At 49.9% G+C, this 20,556-nt stretch overlaps 1 protein-coding gene across 2 annotated transcripts in view; it reads right to left on the bottom strand.

The window, feature by feature from the left end:
* The window catches only part of UNC5D (unc-5 netrin receptor D), an 88,968-nt gene that overhangs the window by 33,160 nt on the left and 35,252 nt on the right, over nucleotides 1-20,556 (bottom strand). For both annotated transcript variants that reach the window (XM_032091946.1, XM_032091947.1), the window contains exons 2-4: nucleotides 18,117-18,335; nucleotides 13,339-13,482; nucleotides 10,633-10,736 (exon numbers count right to left, since the gene is read on the bottom strand). In XM_032091946.1, the coding sequence (XP_031947837.1) occupies nucleotides 10,633-10,736; nucleotides 13,339-13,482; nucleotides 18,117-18,335 (467 nt within the window). The remainder of the gene's footprint in view (nucleotides 1-10,632; nucleotides 10,737-13,338; nucleotides 13,483-18,116; nucleotides 18,336-20,556) is intronic.

The following is a 20,556-nucleotide window of genomic DNA, read 5'->3' as shown; positions in this document are numbered from 1 at the left end:
AACACCATCACAAGCCACTAATGCTGCTCCGGGAGCCCCTCACAACACCCGGAGCAGGTCAGCTGTATCTACCTGCTGCATTTTTTAAAATTAATCCATGGAGGGAACTCTGTTCCCGAATCATTTAATCACAGCACTGTCACACCGGACAGGTAAGCATATTTTTCCTTCATTAGATTGAATATATAATCTCATTACAGGAATCTGACATGCTGAGCAACCCATAAACCAGCCTGGGTCATGCTGGGGGAGCTCGGAGGAGTCTGCTCTGAGGGGATGTGCTTGGTGGTGGCCAGAGGGATCAGCTGAGACCTCCAGTGCTGCTCATGCCCATTTTCTGGGCTGTTATTTCCTTTGCAGGGCAGGCAGGGAGGATTTGCTGCACAAACCTCCATCATCAAGGGGAGAAATCCTCACTTGTGGCCACCAAGGGCCACAGCTCCTCCTCTGAGCTCCGCCCAGCTTGCTTGGAAATCCCAACCAAACATTCACACTGATGGAAGATCCAGAGGAGAGAACACAGGCCAGCATGGGAGGGGGTGAGTCAAAATGCAATTAAAATAAGATTTGGAATCAGCATAAAGGGAGAGGTGACAGCCTGGACGTGTGCATCAATTTATAGTGGTAGAGGTGGGCAAGGAGCTGACTCAGCCAGGCTATTTTGGATCACTGGGATAAAGAGCCACTGCTAAAAATGCCACTGCTAATGGTACCTTGTCTGCTTGGTAAAAACATCATCAGATCCCAAGTAAGTTTATCTTTATTCCTATTTTTGGAGGAATAAATTCTACCATTAACTGGGGCACTGTTTTTAATCTCCATGCACAAATGCTGAACAAACCAGCATTAATAACCCCAAAGGTCATTAGCGGGGCTGGGGTGGGAGTTTCCCAGTGGGACAGAGCACACACATGGCCCGACTTCAATGCTTTTATGGTGAGCAGAAATAAACGACCAAACCCTTGTCCCTGCAAAGCTCAGCAGTGCAGGTGAGCAGCTGAGCCTCAACTTTTGTTTTGCTAAGTACCTCCACATTGAAGGATACAGAGAAATCCATGGATCTCATCCTAAACTGTGCCATGCTCACTGTGATCTCAGCTCTGTGAGTCGGGGGGGTGGGTGAGAAATAGCCCCAGGCTGAGGGATGGAGCTCCTGGAGCCCCATCAGTGAGGTTTTACTTGTTCTCAGTGCACAGACGTTTGGACAGTAATTCAAGTGCTGCTGACACTGGAAAACCCTTTTCAGATAAGGCCATTGGTGATGATGTTTGCAGGGCTTTGCTAAGGTGGTGTCCCGATAGGCAGGATCACATTTATGTAGGAAATGTTTGGAGATAAGGAAACTGTCACAGGAAGCTCTCAGTAATTGGAAGCCAAATCCTTCCAAGGCTGTAATTTCACTGTTCTCACGAGTTCTGGGGATCATTAATACCTGATGATGTTGCTTTTTGTTAGCAGCCTTCAGATGTGATCAATTCAAGAATGTAACTGTGAGGTCTTACAGGAGTCACAGAATGGCCTGGGTTGGGAGGGCCCTGGAAGATCACTGAACACCCTTTAGATTCATTACAGAATCATCTCTTCGTACACGCTGGAGTCTTTCAACCCAAACTCTACAGAAATACAGTTGTTAGTTAACAAATGTGTGACGTTTGTGTGTCACTGAATGCTAAATGCAACAGGCACCAGACTCGCAACTTCCCGCTCTCTCTTTTAATGCTGTTTACAAGTAGAAAAGGTGTTGATCTCTGTCCCCAGAGGCAGAACATTCCCCAAACCATGAAAGCACATCTCAGTGCCACAGCACTGCTGAGTGCAGAGCCACCAGTGGGGCCTCCAGCTTGTTCAGTCCCCACCTCCATCGCTGTGAACTTCCCAAATCCCCGCAGGACTCGCTCACACAATCATCCCCATGGTTATAAACACAGTGATAAAGTCTCATAACTTATCCTTTCATGTTCAAGCATTCAAAATTAAAAACATTTCTGAAAACAGGGCCAGAGAAACCAGACACCACTGCAAAGCAGCACATCAAACCCAGAGAAGCCCCAGAGCACATGTCTGTATAAAAAGGAATTATCTATTCAGGGGAACTACAAAGTTATCTCCCTTCTTTTTTCTTTTCACTTTAGCAATCTAATTCAGAAGCGCTTTGCTCCAGCATTTCTATTTCATGACCTCGCTACCTCCTGGCTGTATTGATTTATTCACAATGAGCCAAATCTCAGAAGGAAAACAAACATTTTTCTGCTGGAAGAAAACCCTGTCCACAGCTCCTCTGCCCACCTGAAAGGCAGCACAGCCCCTCGTCGTGGAGACAACATCCAAGGGCTGTGTCCACGAAAGGGGATGTGTGCAGGGACTGAAGTGCTTCCAAATGCTGCAAAATGGACAAAATCAGCAGGAGAGGCACCTGGAGATGCTGCTGAGGGGATGGGAGCAGGGCTGGAAGTGCCACTGATTCGGGTGATTGGTGCAGGGACAGAGGGGACAAATGGAGTGAGAGATTTCACACGTTCAGCCAGGGCAGTGGCAGGACAGGGAAGAGCCCAGAGTGTCCAGCAGGGTGTTGGGGTGGCAGTGGAGCAATCCCAGAGATGGGAGGGAAGGGCTGGAGCAGCTCCAGGCTGAAGCAGCAGCTCTGCCCTCAACCCCGGGGAGTCCTGACCACTCCTGAGCTCAAACCACCCCAAATTCCCCTGCTGCCAGGATAAATCACAGAACAGGATTACTGGGAGCAGCAGGTGAGGAAGAGCAAGGCGTGGCTGAAGATGTAACAGCACATTAAATAAATGGAATTTGGTCTGGTTCTGTGCTGTCCACAACAAACAGCTCAAACAGAACAGCTTTAATGGAGCCCAGGTTTTATAGGATAAAGAGGCTGATGTGTCATTAGACAAAATAAAATCAGTCCAGAGCAGCATGTCCTGTATGAGCCATGACAGTTCTCAATCTTTGCTGGATGGGAAACTATAAAAATTATGAATTTGTTCTTAAAAGCAGCTAAAAATCTCAATGTAAATAGCAGATCAATCACAAATGAGATATTGCACATAACCAGGCAGGGTCCTGAGAGTGAAATATCTCCAGTGAGAAATGAAACACATTCATTGTACTTGTAACTAATATCCCTTAAAAGTAAAGCAAATATTGCTATTGCAGAACCAGGATCCATAAGCACCTGTACAAATGCAGGCTGTTTGCACTGAGCAATCCCACTCTGCTCCCTGTAACTGCACCAGGATTCATGGCAGGCTGTAACTCTCAGCCTGCTTTGGTGGTGTTTTACGACAGCCCCATTATCCTGCCACGTCCCGTTTTAGTGAGCGCGTGCCAGCCCCATAAATACACAAACCTATGTAAAACAGGCTCTCGCTGCTTTTGGAATCCTTGCAGCTTTTGAATTTTATGTGGGTTTTGCGTTTTGTTGATGTGCTAGCGGTGGAATGTGTGCTGCCCAGAAGAGAAATGATTTTACATTTCCATTAAAAGCCCCTGCGGTAAATAAACCCTTGGAACTCAGGCAGAGATTCCTGGGAACATCTACAGCACTCCATTAAAATGTCAAAATCTGTGTTAAACGTTTGAAAAAGCAGCACTGGATGCAGCACATTTAAATCTTAAATATATGCATATATTATGTGATAAAGATATTTTAGAGTATTCCACAAACCTCTGCAGAGCACTCAACAGTAATAGTTCAGTAACAGTAAACTATCAGTAATCGTTTAGCACAACAGCTGCCCTTTTATGACAAAAGAAACCCAATCCCAAAACAAAAAACAAGCGAACAAAAAGAGCCCAAGACTCCTGAGAACTGCATCACAAGCAGAGCAGACAGGAGGAGCAGGGAGAGCTGCGAGTGCCTGCTGATGCTCAAACACCCGATTTGGTCTGAGTGTTTATTCCTAAGAAAGCGATCTGGGGTGAATTTTAAGGCTCAGGTTTGCACCTCGTGCCTCACAATGGGCTTGGCTGCTGCTCCCCCTCTCCACCCCAGCACTTCCCGGTGGGAATTGGCTCCCCCAGCTCCTCCCTGCAGGTCTCAAGCCCCTCAGCATCGCTCAGGTGAAGATAAGCAGAGTCCAGCAAGTGAAAGGTTGGCCTTGGGTTCATTTGTGTGAAAGCCTGAGGTTTATAAACATTTATCTCTAGTATTCAGAGCTTATGTGGCACTTTAATACCAAGGCAGTGACGTTTCTAAGGGACAGGACAGAGCAGTGGTGACAGAATTTATGACCCCTCGGGGCAGCTCTGGCCCCATTTCGAAGCACTCCCAGTCTCACACCTGCAGATTTAAGATGTCCCATTTCCACATCAAACCCAGGCCTCTCGGAGTGACACAAACGACCCCTGGAGCTTCGCTCCAGTGCAGGAAATGGCAGCTCCCTGTCCGATGGAGGAAACATTTAAAAACCCGATTTTCAAGCCCACTGAATGAAACAGGAACAAGCCCTGACAGCTGAGAAATCCAAAGCCCATCTGTCACTGACGGAGGAGGCAGCAGTGACACTCCCCCAGCAGCCCACGACACCTGGCTGAAGGATTACCAGCTACTAAAGCACTTTTATTTTTTGCTCCTGTACCAAAAAGAATTAATATTTTACACTCTGAGGCACTAATAAGGCCGAACACACAGCCCAGAGATTATCCCAAACTTCATTAAATGGGTGTTGACCAAGGATTTTCCAGGTTACAGCTCAGCCCTGCTCTGACAACAGCCATGGGGCTGGGAGAAGCAGGCAGTGGGAAGGAATTAGCAGCGAGGAGGGTGGAATTTATTGTGTTTGCTGACTGCTGCAGGACCTGTCTGTCACCCTGAGTCCTCCTGAGCTGGTCAGAGCTGCACAGGGTGACAGAACGGAGCGTTCCCCTTCCTCACTCCAAGGGAAATGCTCGTGTCACCGACTCTGGCTCAGTTCTGAGTCCTCACAGCTCAGAGAGAGGAAAACCCCCTTGGCAGAGCACAGGGGGGCACTGGGGGGTGAGTGGGGTGAGCAGCCAGCATTTCGGATGTGAAATCCCTCCAAAGCTGCTTTGGCCAGTCGGGAATGAGCAGCTCTGCACCGCGCAATGGCAGGGCTGGGACACAGAACATCACAGACAGCGGGGATTTCTCAGGGGTGAGGGCTTTGTACCCATTTAGGAACACACAGCCTCATTCTCCGCTGCACTTGGGGGATGGATTTAAAGCTGAGAGCTTTGAGAAGCATCTGGGTGACCTCACATGGCTGCCTCAGGAGTGGAAACTCCTGCAAGGGTCTCTGTGACCCTGCAAGTGAAGGGTTACAGGACTTCACATAACGTGGGAGCATCCCAAACTCTTCTACATGGCATCAGTGCCAAACACCACTCGAGTCTTTTTTTTTGTCTTCTCCCCCACCCCAAAAACTGAGGAGTTTCAAGAAACTGAAGATAGCACAGACTGGAGAAAACTTATTTAAGGGAAGACAAAAAGGTCAGCTAAGAAGATAAGGAAAGAATGTGTCATGAAATTCACTTGAGGAGAGAAAGAAAGAGAAGGAACAAAAGCTCTTTTCTATATTCACTGTACAGAATGGAGCAGTGCCTATGAACAGACCAGAAGTCCATGAACAGGAAGCAAACCCAACCCGTGCCACTTGCTGGGTGACCCATGGCCTGAGGTTCTGACTGCAGGCGTCCCTGCTTGCCTGACCCCAGGCAGGGCTGCACAATTGCCCCTTGATAAACCTGATCAGGACCGGGATGAGTGAAGAGGAGACCGTGGGGAGCAAACAGGGAGAGCTCTGAGCTCTGCTGGGACTCCCCACACGTCCCCTCTGCTCTGAATGGGCTCATTTGCCTCAGTTTCCCTCTCACATCCTCCAGGCTGAACTGAGCCATTTATCAGCCACACTCAGGGTCCAGGAGCTGAACACAGGGGGCACTTTATGCCAGGCTAGAGGTTAAGGACATGCCCTAAAAGTCATCTGAAAGCAGTGTGAGGCTCCTTGGAGCTGAGGAGCTGCTGAGAGAATGACACAGAGTAATAACCCAGCCGCCATAAACAACTGTGAACCACAGAACACAGCAAACACCAAAAAAACAGCACAGCCCAAGGGTGAGAAACATTTCACCTCAGTAACTCGACGCTCTTTTCATGCACCTGTTTAGGCTGAGTGGAGGTTTCTCCCTGGTACCAGAGTGATGTGGAAGGGCAGGCACTAAGGGAGAGCTGCTGCAGGGGGTGCCCCTGGAGGAAATGCCCCGTGTGTGGTGCCCCTGGCACACACAGGGCTTTAGAAATGTCCTTCTGACAGAGAAGCCTCTCTTCCCTTCCCAGATTCCTTCCCAAAGCACCGGCTGTGCACAGAGAGCAAGGTCGGCCTGGAGAGAGACCCTCACCTGCCAGGCCGAACTGTGGCTCTGGCAAAAGCAACATTGCAATCCACATTTCTGAGGAACTTCCCTCCCTTCCCCCTCATTTTCAGCAAGGACAAAATCAGAAGCATTTCCTCTGAGCCCTGTGGTGTGAAACAACCCCAGGGATGCACTCGGGCTCAGGGGTCCAAGGCCAGGTCCCTGCCTGGATCCCTGAGGGTCCCCCCTGTCCCTCAAGAGCCCACCCTGAGCCAAAGGACACAATTCCTGCCCACAATTAATAAATATCTCCCTGGGGAGGGGCTGCTGAGGGACTGGAACCAGGCCTGACTCCTCCCCAGGCCAGCTCCACATCAATAGTGAAAGGAATGGCTCTGGTCCCACCGAGCCCCTGCCAGCAGAGACTCTGCAAGAGTTGAATCAACATTTGCCACAGCAGGGGATTTTCAGCTGCTCTATTTAAATGCTGCATTTTCTTTTTCATTTCGATGCTTAACTCATAAAAACTGCATTTATTTGGGTTGGGTGCTGATGCCTGCAAGCACAGCTGCTCACCAGCTCTCTCTGCTTGCTATGTAAATGCATGAGAAGAGGATTTAAAAGCCTTTTCCAGCCTGCCCAGCACCAGGATTTGGGTTTTCTTCCTCTCTTACTGCTGTGGTGATGCAGCCAGGGTGCCCCAAACCCCCACACCCTCCCAAAGCAGAGGTGTGCAGAGTGGTCTTGTGTTCCCTGCTTTGCAGAGGAGAACTCTGGAGATGGGAAACTGCTCCCAAAGAGTGCAGGGGCAGAAATAAATCCAGGGTGGGCTGTAGGGGCAGAAATAAATCCAGGGTGGGCTGCAGAGAGGCTGAAGGCAGCTGAGCTGGACCTGCCCAGGACAAGCAGCAGCTTCAGGAGCAGAGCCAGGTGCTCCAGGATGTGAACCTGGGAAGGAGGTGCCTGTCCCTGGATTCAGAATGGTTTCAGCATTCCCTAAGGTTATCCAGACTATCTGAAAGGGTAAAACATGAGGGGAGACCTCGGTTAACTCGGTTCTCTCCACTGCTGCTGCCACAGGAGGATTTGTTGTTCCCAAACCCAGGCACATCCACAGAGTTCCAGCACAAGAGGGGGACTTCGGGAGTGCAATCAAATTCTTGGAAAGGGGCTGCAGGCCCAGGGAGCTGCTCCTTGGTCAGCCTTTGCCTCCAGGCGTGGCCAGCAGGAGCAGCTGGAATGTGCTGCTGAGGGAGCCAGGGCACAGCAGCTTCACCCAGAGCTTGCCCAGCCCGGTCTGGGGCTCCTGAGGCAGCCCTGGAAGAGCTGAGCTGGAATTTTGCTGCTCCCTATTTGTAATCCCTGGATTTTGCTCTCACTGATGTGTTACTCAGCTTAAAGACCATTTACCAAACAGAACTGTGTGAGCAGAGCAGCCCCAGAGTCACACAAGCTGCCATTGCTGGGAAATTCATTCCCACAAGCTGAGTTTTAAGCCATATTCACTTCAGACACGCTCAAACTGTGGATCCAGCCCTTTAATCCTTCTCCTAACTGATTTTCCACTTGTTGTGTGCAGAAACGAACACGTATAAAAGCAAACTTAATCTGGGTGTTCCCACTGCTGCTGGAAGCCTCTCTCCTTCCGAACAGATGGCAGGAACAGACACTGCTCCCAACAAAATTCATTTACAGGAATTCTCCCTAAAGACCCTCTGCTTTGGATCCCTGTGTGATCCATCCCTGCTGTCCCACCCCACCACCAAAAAACTGAAGAATGGGATTAGGACAGAGGGGCACCACTGGCCTGTGCAACCCCGATGATGCCGCTCAGGTAAATTCCCTTTCCTGCACACAGGCACAGGGAGGGGTGGGCCCCAGGGCACACCACGGCATCAGCACCCCTGGGAGAGGATCAAGTATTTCCTAACCAGCACCAGGAGCTGCTGGGAGCCACTCACTCAGTTCTGGCCAAGGAAACATCAGCACCAGGTGAGAGGATCTGAGCAGTGACCAGAAACGTGGAGAGGAACAGTGGAAATGAAAGGTTCTCCCTCCTGGGGAGGTAATTCCAAGGTAATTCCAAGGAAACTGTGCCAGCCATCACTAGAAAATATCCCTGCCTTCCACACCTTCAGGGCTGATGACAGGAATTTTCACATCAAGCTGTGGGACAGGTTAAGAGCATTTATTTTAACACTTCTGGCCTTAGGTTTAGGAGAGTTTCAGCACCTCCAGGGTCCAGAAAGAACAGTTCCAGGGAAGAAGATTTCTATCCCTGATCATGGGGCTGGTTCCCATAACTAACTGGGAACTGAGGTTTCACTCCAGGTGTGAAGAGTTTGAACTGCAGGGGCTGCTCAGAGCCCTTCCCAGCCACTGCCAGGAATGCGTTTGTGAGGGGTGGTGGCCAGCACAGGGAATGTGTTTGGATTTTGGGAAAACAGCGTTCCTGAAGCTCTGCACTCGGAATAACCAAACTAACAATGCTCCAGACGTTCTGCACTCGGAATAACCAACTCTCCCCAAGGGAGAGGCTCTGGCTCGGAGCAGGGAAGGGGCTGGAGCCTCCTCCCCCCCTTGTTTGCAGCTCTCTTTGGGCTGAACAAACACCGACAATGTCCCAATCAGCACCCACTCTGCATCTCAACACTACGAGCTCCTTTGTCCGGAGTCATTTCCAGCCTTATGTTTCCATCCAGGGCTGCATCCAAACTTGAATGAAATAAATTCTTGGATCAGAACCACGGATTCGCTGCCAGCGCTGGGGTTTGTAACCCTCAGCACTGCTCAGCACCCACAGAACAATCCCTGAGGGAGCCTTTGAGGCTCAGTTATTCCTCAGCCATGAGTTAAACAGGGCAGGCTGTCCTTAAACTTAGAAATAAGGCTGAGTTTATCCCCCCAGCCCAGAGCCACGGTTTAACTGGTTTAACCCACCTTCTAAAGACTCACTCACTTGATGAGCCCAGAATTAGCTTGAGCCTTTATGGGACATTTTATTGGCCAAAGCAAACCTGACCTGGTGAGATTTACCAGCTTTATTAGCAGCAATAACAATTGTACTGTCAACAGCAGTAAATCAGGGTTTGTTGGGAACTCCTCCATGTTAATCTGGAGCAAGCAATTAAAATGTCAGGTCTTCATTGGACATGATTCCTACCTTCCATGGAAGACAGACTCCCTGTTTAACTGGGGAATGTAAAGCTGCCAGCTCAAAGAATTCTAAAATCCTCAGTAAAACTCAAACGGACCAAGGCTGTTTTGGGAGCCACACCTTTGGGGGTTTGTTTTGTCTACAAAACAGATCCATTTTCCAGAGCGCACATTCAGCAATTCTGGCAATTCTCTGTAATGCAACATCCATTTTTCTGGTAACGAGTGAAAATGCCACGGAGCCGAGGAGAAGGTCGGAGCAGAAATTGGACTGACAGAGTAATGCACACCAGAAACCTGGATACCAATCCAGCCACTCACTGAGCCCATTTCTGCCTCATTTTCCTCTCCTTTAGCACTTCTGCCTCCCTGATGGTGTCTCTGCATTTCTCCTCTTTATTTCCAGGGACAGCTGCTCCAGACCGTTCTCATTAACTAAAAGCACACATTTCTCCGGAGTTAATTTTCCTTTCTTCCTCCCATTCTTACCAACCCCAGCCACACTGGGGATAAGTGGCAGAAACAACCCCTGAGTGATCCCTGCTCTCACTCCCCTGAAGGTGCTGGGGAGAACTGCAGGGTGCAATCAGAAATGCAACATTTCCCTGGGTTTTTTACAGCCCCTGCAGCAGATTTTTAAACACGACCGACTTCAAACCTCTCCCTCCAGGAGCAGCCTGGTTATTGCCGTTTTAAGGCATCCCCGTTGTTTTCCTGTTAAGATCCAGCTCTCATCACAAAAAGCCTGTTTAAAGCTAAGCCAAACCCCACCAAACTACTACTTGCAGCAGATTTTCTCTCCCCAGCAACCATTTATTGTAATATTTTTAGGTTTGCCTTTTTCTCTGTCTTGTTTTTCGAGGAGAAAAGTAATTCCTGGGAAATTAAGCAACAATCTGCTTTTGGTTTGGAAGAACAGGACTTGAAAACCATCTGAAAACCAGGATTTCTCAGCAAACAGTCCAGAATTTGGATAAAAAGCCATGCTTTTGAAAACTTAGCAAATCCAAAAAAGACACTTGAGGCGTTCTGGGGGAGAAGAGCACTGGGACCAACACCTCCAGCACCCCACGGGAGCTGAGCCCTTTGCTTCCCCCATCCTTCCCCCATCCCAAAGCTTTTTCCTGTGCCCTCTGTCCCCATCCCAAACCTCACCTCAGCTGCGGGGACACCCTCAGGGGGCCGGCAGTGCAGGACAATCATCCCCTCGATGGGAACCTCCTTGCCCTGGGGGTCTTGCTCGAAGTTCTTCCGTAGATCTGCAGGGTTGGACACAAGAATTCATCACAATTGGCATTCCTGCCCCAAAGCTCCGTGGGGGCTGCAGGCTGAGCCACCCTCCTGGATCCCTGGATCCCATCATCTCCAGCTGCATTCCCATTTCTCCGCTCTCCAAACCCATCTGTGTTGGACACAAGCAGTGCCAGAATCCCCAGCCCAGGTTCCAGCCGTGCATCCCATCCCAAAACTGGAGAGCTCAACGCAGGAACCACGTGGAATCCCGAGGGTGAGTGACTCCAGGCCTGGCCTGCTCAGAGCAGTGCCGGATAACTCTGATCTGTTCACATCTCACCCCGAAAGCTGCAGGGAGAGGGGGGAAGGGGCTGGGAGCAATTCACAGAATCACAGAATGAACTAGGTTGGAAAAGACCTTTGAGATCATCAGGTCCAACCTGTGACCTTAGTTCCACGCTGGGGACAAATTGCTCCACTCCAGACACCGCTGCCCAGGTGATAACTGAGATTAAGAAATGTCTCAGAGCTGCTGCAGCACCTCTGGGCAGACCAGAACAGACATGGAGAGAGCTGGATCCAGCTGGGATCACTGGATCCCAGACACGCCCAGGACTCTGTGGAGTCTCCTTGCTGTGGAAGCAAAGCAAAGCCTCGGGAACGTGCCTTGCTGCTCGAGGTGTTCCATTAGGAACTCCCATCGCCTCCCCACTGTCTCAGGCTCCACAGTGGGGATTTACTGACTCAACTCCCTGCCTTGCTCACACCTGATGAAACAGAGCCTGGCACTGCAGCGCCTCCCCAGCGCTCCCAGATATTTTACAGAACGCCTGAGGACTTATCTGAGCCAGCTGCTCGCTGCACAAAGATGCTCTCAGTGCCTGCACTCTCCTCTCCATGACTCTTTGTTAATGTCGATTTTCCCCCCCAGATAACCAATATCTTTTCCAGTGCTCTCTTTAAAAAGGCATTCATTAACAGCCGGGCTGCGCTTGTGCCTACAAATGCCTTTATTAGGATGAAAAACAGAGCAGGATCCGTTTGCTCTGCCTTCCCCACTATCACAGAGAAATACTCACCTGCTTCTTTGGAGAAATATAAAGTGCTGCAACGCTGTGGACTCGATTCACAATTCAGAAACTTGGGGATTTAAGTGCAAAATAAAAAAAAAAAAGGATGAAGTGAAGTCGCCAGTTCCTCAGTGCACAGGGGCGCTGTGAGGACGTTCTGGCTTCTGCCACAGACTGGACCTGCAGGGTCTCATCCCTGATCCTCCTCAGGGTCTTCTCCAAGCCATAAATCCGTGCCCCAGGATGTTCCCTCTGCAGCTCCTGCTGTGCCTGAGGAGCCCCTTCACCTCTGCCCCCCCGAATTGCTGCTTTTCCCATCAAAACACTCGGCTTTGAGCAGGAACAGCACAGGAGCGGGCAGAGAGGAGCTCAGCTCCCACACAAAGCCTCCAGGCACCCTCAGAACACTCCAGGCTGAGCTGAAGAGCCTCTTCAGAGCAGTGTGGGGTTAATGGGGTCTCTGGGGCACTGGGAAGAAGAACTGGTCCCACAGTGAGGGGTTTAAAAGCCCCAGCACACGGCTCCTCCTGCTCCTGCTGAGCTTGGCTCAAATTGCCATTTTGTGGGGCTGGGAAATCACAGTGCAGAGAAAAGTCAATAAAAATTCAATTCAGATAAAGGTCCTTTCAGCTCGGCAGTGCAGGGGAATTATTAGCTCAGTGTTATGACAGTTAATGCAGTGAAATAAAAAATTGAATTTACACGTATTTAGACATTCAGACTGAATCAGCCAACAAAAAAAATCCGCCATTAATGAAATGAAGGTTTCCTTACACCGTCCTTTTACTTCTGACAAATGTTTGTTTTATCCCGTTAATGTTTATCCTGTTAGAAGACACCATTTTATATTGTCAAGAAGTGCTGGAACACTCCCTGGAAAGTCTCCCTTCAGGGCTTCTCCTGTGCTCCAGCCCTCCTCTCCCAGGGAACATTTCTCCCAGGTCCTTGCAGGCTTCCCAGGACTGCAAAGGGGAGACCTGAGCTGGGGGTTAACGGGAAAGGGCTCACCACAGACTGGGGGAAGCAATCCTTGAATTCCCTGCTGGTGTCAGGCTCTGGTTCTGTCAGGAGAACACCCCAGGTCTGATTCCAAGAACGGCCTGAGGCTTGGACGGTGACAGCTGTGTTTGGGGTTGTGTCTCTGCTGTCCCTCTGGGGGCATTTGGTGCATTTCCCCCTTTTGCAGCTCCCAGCAGGGTCTGTGGGTGCTGAGTGACGATGCCACAGCACATCAAGGATGTCACAAGTGGAAGATCATCCCCCATCCCTAAATGTCTCCATGGACAGCAGCTCCATCATTTGTTCTCGCCAACACCAGCTCAGTGCCCTGCAGGAATGCCAGGGTTCCCGTGGCAGCCTCGGCTCTCTTTGGGATGGCTTTGTCCCAAGAAAGGAGGGATATTTTTTCCTCTGCTGACACCTGCGGCTTCCTGGGATGTTCCTGCATCCCATGGGGAGGGTTTGTACAGACAGAGGTGCCTGACCACCTCCATGGATATTTAACCCCAAACCCAGCCTTCCCACCCCTTAACCCCCCAGAAAAGCGGGATTTACTCACAAGCGATGCGCACGGACGCCTTCCTGCTCTTGGAGGTGCCCAGGTGGCTCCAGGCCACGCACTGGCACCAGTAATCCTCCGGGCCATGGAAATCCTCCACCTGCTGCCTCGTCACATTGATGGAAACCTCCCGGACCTTCAGCCCTGAGCGGGGAGAGGCAGAGGATCAGCAGGGACAGGCACGGGGGTGAGGCCGAGGGGACCCAAACCTGTCCTTTTAATCAACAAAACAAGGTTTTCCATCAGGGCAAAGCTGTAATTACTCGCACAATAACGAACTGCCACTAATTAAACTCTGTAAGATGAGCAGGTCATAATGCACTGAGTCCCACGAGTGACGCTGGGGTCTTTGCAACACTCAACACCTCCCTCAGAATCCCCATCTCTGGTGCCTCCTTCGCCCAGGATGTTTGTCTGGAATTCAATCATACACAATAAAAATGTCTTTCAGTCTGACATCTCCGTGCCCTTGAAAACCTCCCTTGAGCACCGTGGCCCTTCAGAGCAGGAGCATTTCCCTCAGACGGAGCCTGAAGGTAAATTGCAGACCTCCAGAAGCCTCACACGCCTTTGGTGTTGCACCCCTGGGATATTCCCCAGACCTGCAGCCACCTCGGCATGACAGCCTTGGGAGAGGAAATCCAATCCAAACCCGGGTTCAGAGGCACTGGGAACCATTTGAGAGAGTCAGGAAAACGTTAAATGAAAATAGAAAACAATCCCTCCTTGTTCTTCCTCCTCTCTCCTCCGGTGCAGTCCCCAGACAGTTATTTCCCCTCCACTGGAAATGGAGGCAAACCCAATCTCACCGTATTTCATGCCTGTGGAGTTTATAAAGCAGCAAGAATTCTAAACCTGAACTCCATAAAAATTGGCTTCCACTTAATCTCAGGCATCATTAACAGCTGGGCATCCGCTCCTCAAAGGACTGGGAAGTCAATGTGCTCCTCTGGCAAGAGCGGGGACGGGGTTCACTGGGGATGCTCCAGAGAGGGGAAACTCAGACAAGCTTTAAATACTATAAAAAATACAGAATATTTGATACTTTTCCAGCAACAGGCAAAGGGGATTTTTACTCCTTTTCATTAAGCCTGGCTTACAATGAAACTCAAAGACAGGGACAGACCCTTGACAGCTCCCCAAGTTGTCTCAAGAATCCCTTCAGCCCCTCAAATATTTATTCCCCCTGCAACAAACAAACACAGTTTACCTGGCTGCTTTTATTTACATTTTGTTTTCCCCGTGTTGGTGCTGTTTTCAACAAAGCTGTTTACAAAGCCTCCCTTTATTTTCTGACACGGTGACAACAAACCCGGAGGAACAAAGGCTCTGCCAGAGACCCTGCCAGGAAAATGCACCCCCTCAACAAAACCATCCCAGCTCTGCCAGCCATAAATCCTTGGATTCTGGCACAAAAATGTTTTGCTGAGAGATCCGTTCAGGTTTAAGGTAAGAGAAGCTCCAGTGAGTTCCCTCAGAGAGGATCTGGGTGCTGCTGACAGAGCAGGGCTGCCCTGGCTGAGGGTTTGGGATCCCACCAGCCATTCCCACCTCCAAGGAGCAGCTTCCCCAGGGGAAAACCCTCCCTGGATTAGCCCGAGCTGTGCTGACCCCACTCACACACCCAGGTCCTGCTCCCTCTGCTCCTGAGCTGCTCTGAGGATTTTGGGAAGCAGCAAAGAGAAGCAGAGGTGTGGGAGCTCCCCCAGCACAGCCCCTGCTCACAACAACAGGATTCTGACACCAAGCAAAAAATCATCACTTGATGATGAATTTTGGAGAAGCTGAAGCCATTTCTTGGCTCCTGGGTGCTGCAAATTTCTGAGCAGGCGTCAGTGAATTCAGGCATTTACAGCTCCAGATTTATTAAGGCGGAATATTCTCCAGCCTGGCTCTTCCTTTCATTGACATGGCGTTTAATTAATCTATAAATCAGCCTGTATTTAATGTGGCAAACAAAGAGCACACGGTTTGGGGAAGCTGGCAGTTCAGCGTTTTGAGAACGGGCCAGGTAGGAATTCAGATCCTCTTAAAGGCCTCCCAATTTACCCATAGACAAAATAAATGCATCCAAAACTGCAGAATCTCGGAATTGCTGGGGTTGGACGGGACCTCTGGAGAACCTGGGGTGTTTGGGGGAAGTAATGCCTTGTTTATGGAGAAAGTGCATCTATTTTCATTTGTTTTAGGAACAACGACAGAAAGCAAACCTATTGGGAGGAGAGGAATATTCTTCATTTATCACCCCTGTATTTCACCAGCAAACACATCCACCTGCCCTCTGCACCCCGAGAAACGCCGGGAAAATCGTTCATGGGGAGTGACAACGGGTGAAAAATCCGTGCAAATAAAACCAGGCACCTCATAAACAACAGCAACATTTTACCTGCGACTCCAATAACTCTAATAAGCACTGCGAGCCCAATCCTTTAAATTATTGTGCAAATTAGAACCATCATCTTTTGTTTTACAGTAGAGCCGTGCAGAATATCAAGTGCTGGCTGTGGCACTGATATGCTAATGGGCTCTGCTGGATGCTCGAGCTGCACGCAGACCGACGATGGCAGCAGATGAATAATTGCTCTCCGTGTACTAAACATAACAGAACTGCAGAGAACTTCAGCATTTGTCAGCTTTATTTGTTTAAATGAGAAAAACACTGACAGCAGTTATTGCTGTAATCCTTCCAGTTATCAGACAAGCAAACTCTGCGAGCCTCTGCTGAAACCCCGACCTGAAATACCTGTGCAGGTTCTGGAGTGCCCAGGGCAGTGTGCAGGAAATGCAGCCGAGGGGATTCACCAGCCCCTCACTTATCACACTTCCATCACAGCAGCGTCCACGAGCTCGGCTCTCCCTTGATGAGAACAAAGTCCCTGCTCTGCCACGTTTGGGAATAAACAGGAAAAGCAGAGGCAGGGCAGCAAAACCACCACAGGGACACTTCAGGCAAAGCCTTCCAGACGTTCCCAGACAGCAGCAGTGTCCTACAAAACCCTCCCTCTCCTGCTGCTGCTCCACGGGCTCACAGACACTCCTGGGCTGCTCTCTGGTTTTTATTCCCCTGCCATAAAACCAAAATTATGAAAAATGGGGCTCAGTGCTCATCAGGGTGACAGGGCACACCCTGCCTTGGGACACCCCCGAGTGGCACTGCAGCCCCTCTGCCAGGAACCCACACAGGTGCTCAGACACATTCCCTTCATCCAGCACCAAATCTGCTCCGGTCTGGGGTTCTGGTTGCTATTTTTCACCACTTCCTCACATCCTCTTGGAATTTTGATCCCACACAAGCACTGGAAGGATGGAGAGGCATGGAGCCCTTCAGTGCAGTGAGGCCCTGGAACCCCCCCTTTAACCAAAAGCCCAATTTTTGGCACAAATCCCGGTGCAGTTGTTCCCAGCTGGAGCCCCCAGGGCAGCGGGACCTGCGCTGTGCTTGGGGACAGACTCGGTTGTGCCCCAGACTGGACTCCAGAAACGAGGGCATTACACATTAATGCCAAAAACCCCAACAGGCTGCTGCTCACTGAAGGCTGAGGAGTTCCAAACTAATTCCTGGCTGTGGGTATGGATCATGGTGAGAGAATTCCCTTCAGTGCTGCCTCTCCCTGCATTTTTGTGCCCATTCTGAGGCCCACTCTGGCACTTTGGGAACACCTGGACCCTGCCCTGCCTGCACCACGCTGGTTTTTGGGGTCCTGACCTTTGGGGCACCTCCACCCCTGGGCTAATAAACCCGACCCTGCAGCGTTTGTGTGGCCAGGGGACGTGTCCCTGCCCGTGGCAAGGGCTGGAACTGGGTGGATTTTAAGGTTTCTCCCAACCCGAACCATTCCGTGATCCCAACCCTGGTCCTCTGAGTCTCAAACCTCAACCTTAAGCTCCTGTTACCAATCTTGGTTTATTCTGTTATTAACCCAAAGCTTAGAAAACGTAATTGCAGCACTCACAGAGAGATTTTCTGTAACCATATGGAAGGAAAGCTTTTAGGGATGACATTTCTCCCATATTGATTCAGCAGGGCCTTTAGAAGTAAAGGTTATGCCTATTAAATTATTTCTGAAAAGGTAACTGTAAAAAATTAAAATTCATTCAGATTAGCATTTATAAAAAAAACCCCTCTAATACGAAATTTCTTCAGAATGTGTCACTTCAAAAGAATGCCAAGCACTACTTTAGGAGGTGCAACTTCTTTTTAAATGGCATTTTTGCCTCTAAAAAAGGGATTTCTTGTGTTGCTGGAGAAGGTGTTGTACACACAGAGCTCCTGCCAAGGCTGGGGGTTGCCTAGCAATGCTGGGATTGGAGAGGGGAGAAAAGCAATAACACCCAGCATTGTGGAGCACAGCATTAAATTGGTGTGCAATAGTTATCAGGATGCTGCTAAATGACAAAAGATACAGGCACTGCTTGCAGCTGATCACATCTGACCACTCCCAAATCTCTCCCTTCTCATTTTCTTCTCTTCCACACGCGCTGGACACGGTGGATCTCTCCTGGTTGGGTTATTCCCACCCCAGTTCCTGCCCTGGCTGGGGGCAACTCCGGGGCTCAACCCAGCAGGAATCCCATAAGAACTGCAGTTTCCCGATTTCCAGCTCCTGCTACAAATTGAAACAGAGGAACCCCAGTTCCCTGCAGAGCTCCCTGGCGTGGTCAGGGTTAGGGTCAGGGTCAGGATTAGGGTCAGGGTCAGGATTAGGGTCAGGGTTAGGGTCAGGGTTAGGGTTAGGGTCAGGGTTAGGGATCTATCCCGGACATGACTCCTGGCTCACCTGTGGCCTCGTCCAGGCTCTCGTGGGACACGTGCTCATTCTGGTGCACCCACTCCCCGTTGCACTTGAAGAAGATCTGCATGGCAGGCACGGCCCTGCAGCGCAGCACGATGGGGTTGCTCTTGATGATGTAGGAATCGTCCGGCTCCTCCAGGAAATGGGGCAGAGTCCCCGGGGCGGAGGGGATGGACTCGGGCAGGGATTCGCTGTTCTCATTTCCTGAAAGGCATCGACAGGAAAATTCACATTTTTCGTGGCTTTTTCCACCGTCTCGTTTTGTTGCTGGAGTGAAAAATCCACTTTGGGTCTTATTTAAGATCGGTTTTACCCCGGGAGCACCCGCAGAGCTCAGCGGCTGCCAGGCTGGGCTTTGCAAGGACACACACACAGAGGAAAGAAATCAAATAACTGAAGTGTAAGGACTGTCAAACACAAAACAGCATCAATACCATCCCAAAACTGCCCCACAGGTGGGGAACTGAGGGTTCAGAAGCTGCAGAATGTGAACGTAGAAGTTTTCACCACTTCTACACATCCTCTCAGAATTCTGATCCTCAGCTGCCATCCGGGGCCAAGGGCATTCCTCCAGCAGGGGATGAGCCTGGGTGCCTCAGTTCCTGAACTCCAGAGGCTCTGGAAGAGAGGCTCTGCCTTTCTAACAACTCCCATCCAGTCAAATCCTCGTTGCTCCTGTCAAACCTGGGAAATTCCCATTGATCTCCAGCAATGCTGGAATTTATTTCAGTACTCCGTCGGTTTTTGGCGAAAATTCAGAGGAAAGCAACAAATCTAAGTGGGAAGGGGATTGATTTCTGAAGAAAGATCAGAGAGCACTGAGCACACCCAGTCTGGATAACAGAGGAGACGTGTGAGGATGAAGGGAGCCCGGGATCAGAGAGGAAGTAGCTGAGGGCACGAGAGATCTGACTGAACCCAAAGCAATGAAATTAAGGCAGATGAGAGGGAAGTTGTGGTGCTGTGAAGGAAAACTGAACCCTTCCCGTGTCTGGGAGATGACAGAATGATGAGAACGTTGTTTTATTTCTGTTAAATCCAGGTAGCTGTCCCTCAGCACGGAGCTCTGTGTGTGCAAACACTCCCCGAGCTGTGCTGGGAAATCACAGCCACCTTCAAACGAGTTCCGTGCTTTAAACCCCTTCTCGGGGTGCTTTATAAAATATTATCAGAACTTTCAGCGCTCTACTCCTGAACGCTGACGCCCATTTCCATCCTGTCAATCTCCAGTAACGCTGCGTCCCTGCAGGCTTTATTAAATCCCAGCTTTACGGGAAATAACAAAAAACGTCACGATGAGATTTCAGAGGGGCTTGGGAAATCTCAGGCTCCCGTCAAGGCTCCACAAGGCAGCAGCACCCCCCGTGCGCAGGGAGAGCAGCAGCTGAGACCACAAGGATCACCCAGCTGGAGAATTTCCCCTGACCCTGCGCCATTCCATTGAATTTGCTATTTAGGGCAAGGCACGGAGGAGGAAATCCCAGCCCCACTGAAATCCAGGGTGAATTTTTCCCAGCAGGTCTTGTCTGGATTGTGTGGTCTGGCTTTTTGTGGGGTGTCAGGGAGCTTTTGGGGCTGGGAATGGCTCCTTCCCAAGGAAATCCTTTCACATGACCAGGTAAATCCAGGAGCATCTTCATCGTTTTCCTTTGAAAATCCAGCCAGCCAAGGCCCCAGCACACACAAGCAGGAATGGCTTCCCGTCCCCAGCAGCCTCAGCCAGGCATTGCTTTCTGCGGGACGTTCATGCTCCAGGTGGAATCAGCACAACATTCCCGAATAAATAACATTTTACCCATTTACCTGCAGGAGCTGCTGAGCAGAGCAAAGCCTCTCCCAAAGTGCCCTTAATACTCAGAATTTTACCTTAATGCCTCTCCCTCTGTGATCACCTTTGCTGTGCCCTCACTCGAATTCAAATTCCCCTGGAAGCTGCTGGAACTTTCCCAGGGGCTGACTGCAAATCCCCGAGGTTTTCCTTGTCAGGTTTTGGGATTCAGGCCCTTCGGAGCTACACAAAAAAAGCTGTTTTGTAGCAGCAGCAAATGACAGAGGAGCAAAGCCTGACACACAATTCTTGTGCTTTTCATTCCTGGAAAATTACCTTTCAGGAAGGGTTTTGTGTTTTATGCTCTGCACACGAGGCCAAAAGGGACTTTAAATCTTTTTATGACAATAATAGAAATGAAAAAGAAAGGAGGGGGGAAAAAAAAGTCAGGAACAAACATTAAATTCTTCTCTGGAATAAACACACTGCTGTTGTCAGAGCATATTAGGAAATGTGGACAGCAGCAGACAGGGATGAGTCAATATTTCAAAACTGATTAGGGTAATTTAGATGTTAAAATGAGATGTTTAAACCAATGAAAAACTATGAGTTCTGAACTTTTTTTTTCAAATTATGAATTATTTAAAGTCGGCAGCA

Source organism: Corvus moneduloides, chromosome 27 (genome assembly GCF_009650955.1).
Source record: "Corvus moneduloides isolate bCorMon1 chromosome 27, bCorMon1.pri, whole genome shotgun sequence".
Classification (NCBI taxonomy): Eukaryota; Metazoa; Chordata; class Aves; order Passeriformes; family Corvidae; genus Corvus; species Corvus moneduloides.
The sequence above is the reverse complement of the archived record's forward strand: the minus strand, read 5'-3'. Positions and strand labels throughout refer to the sequence as shown.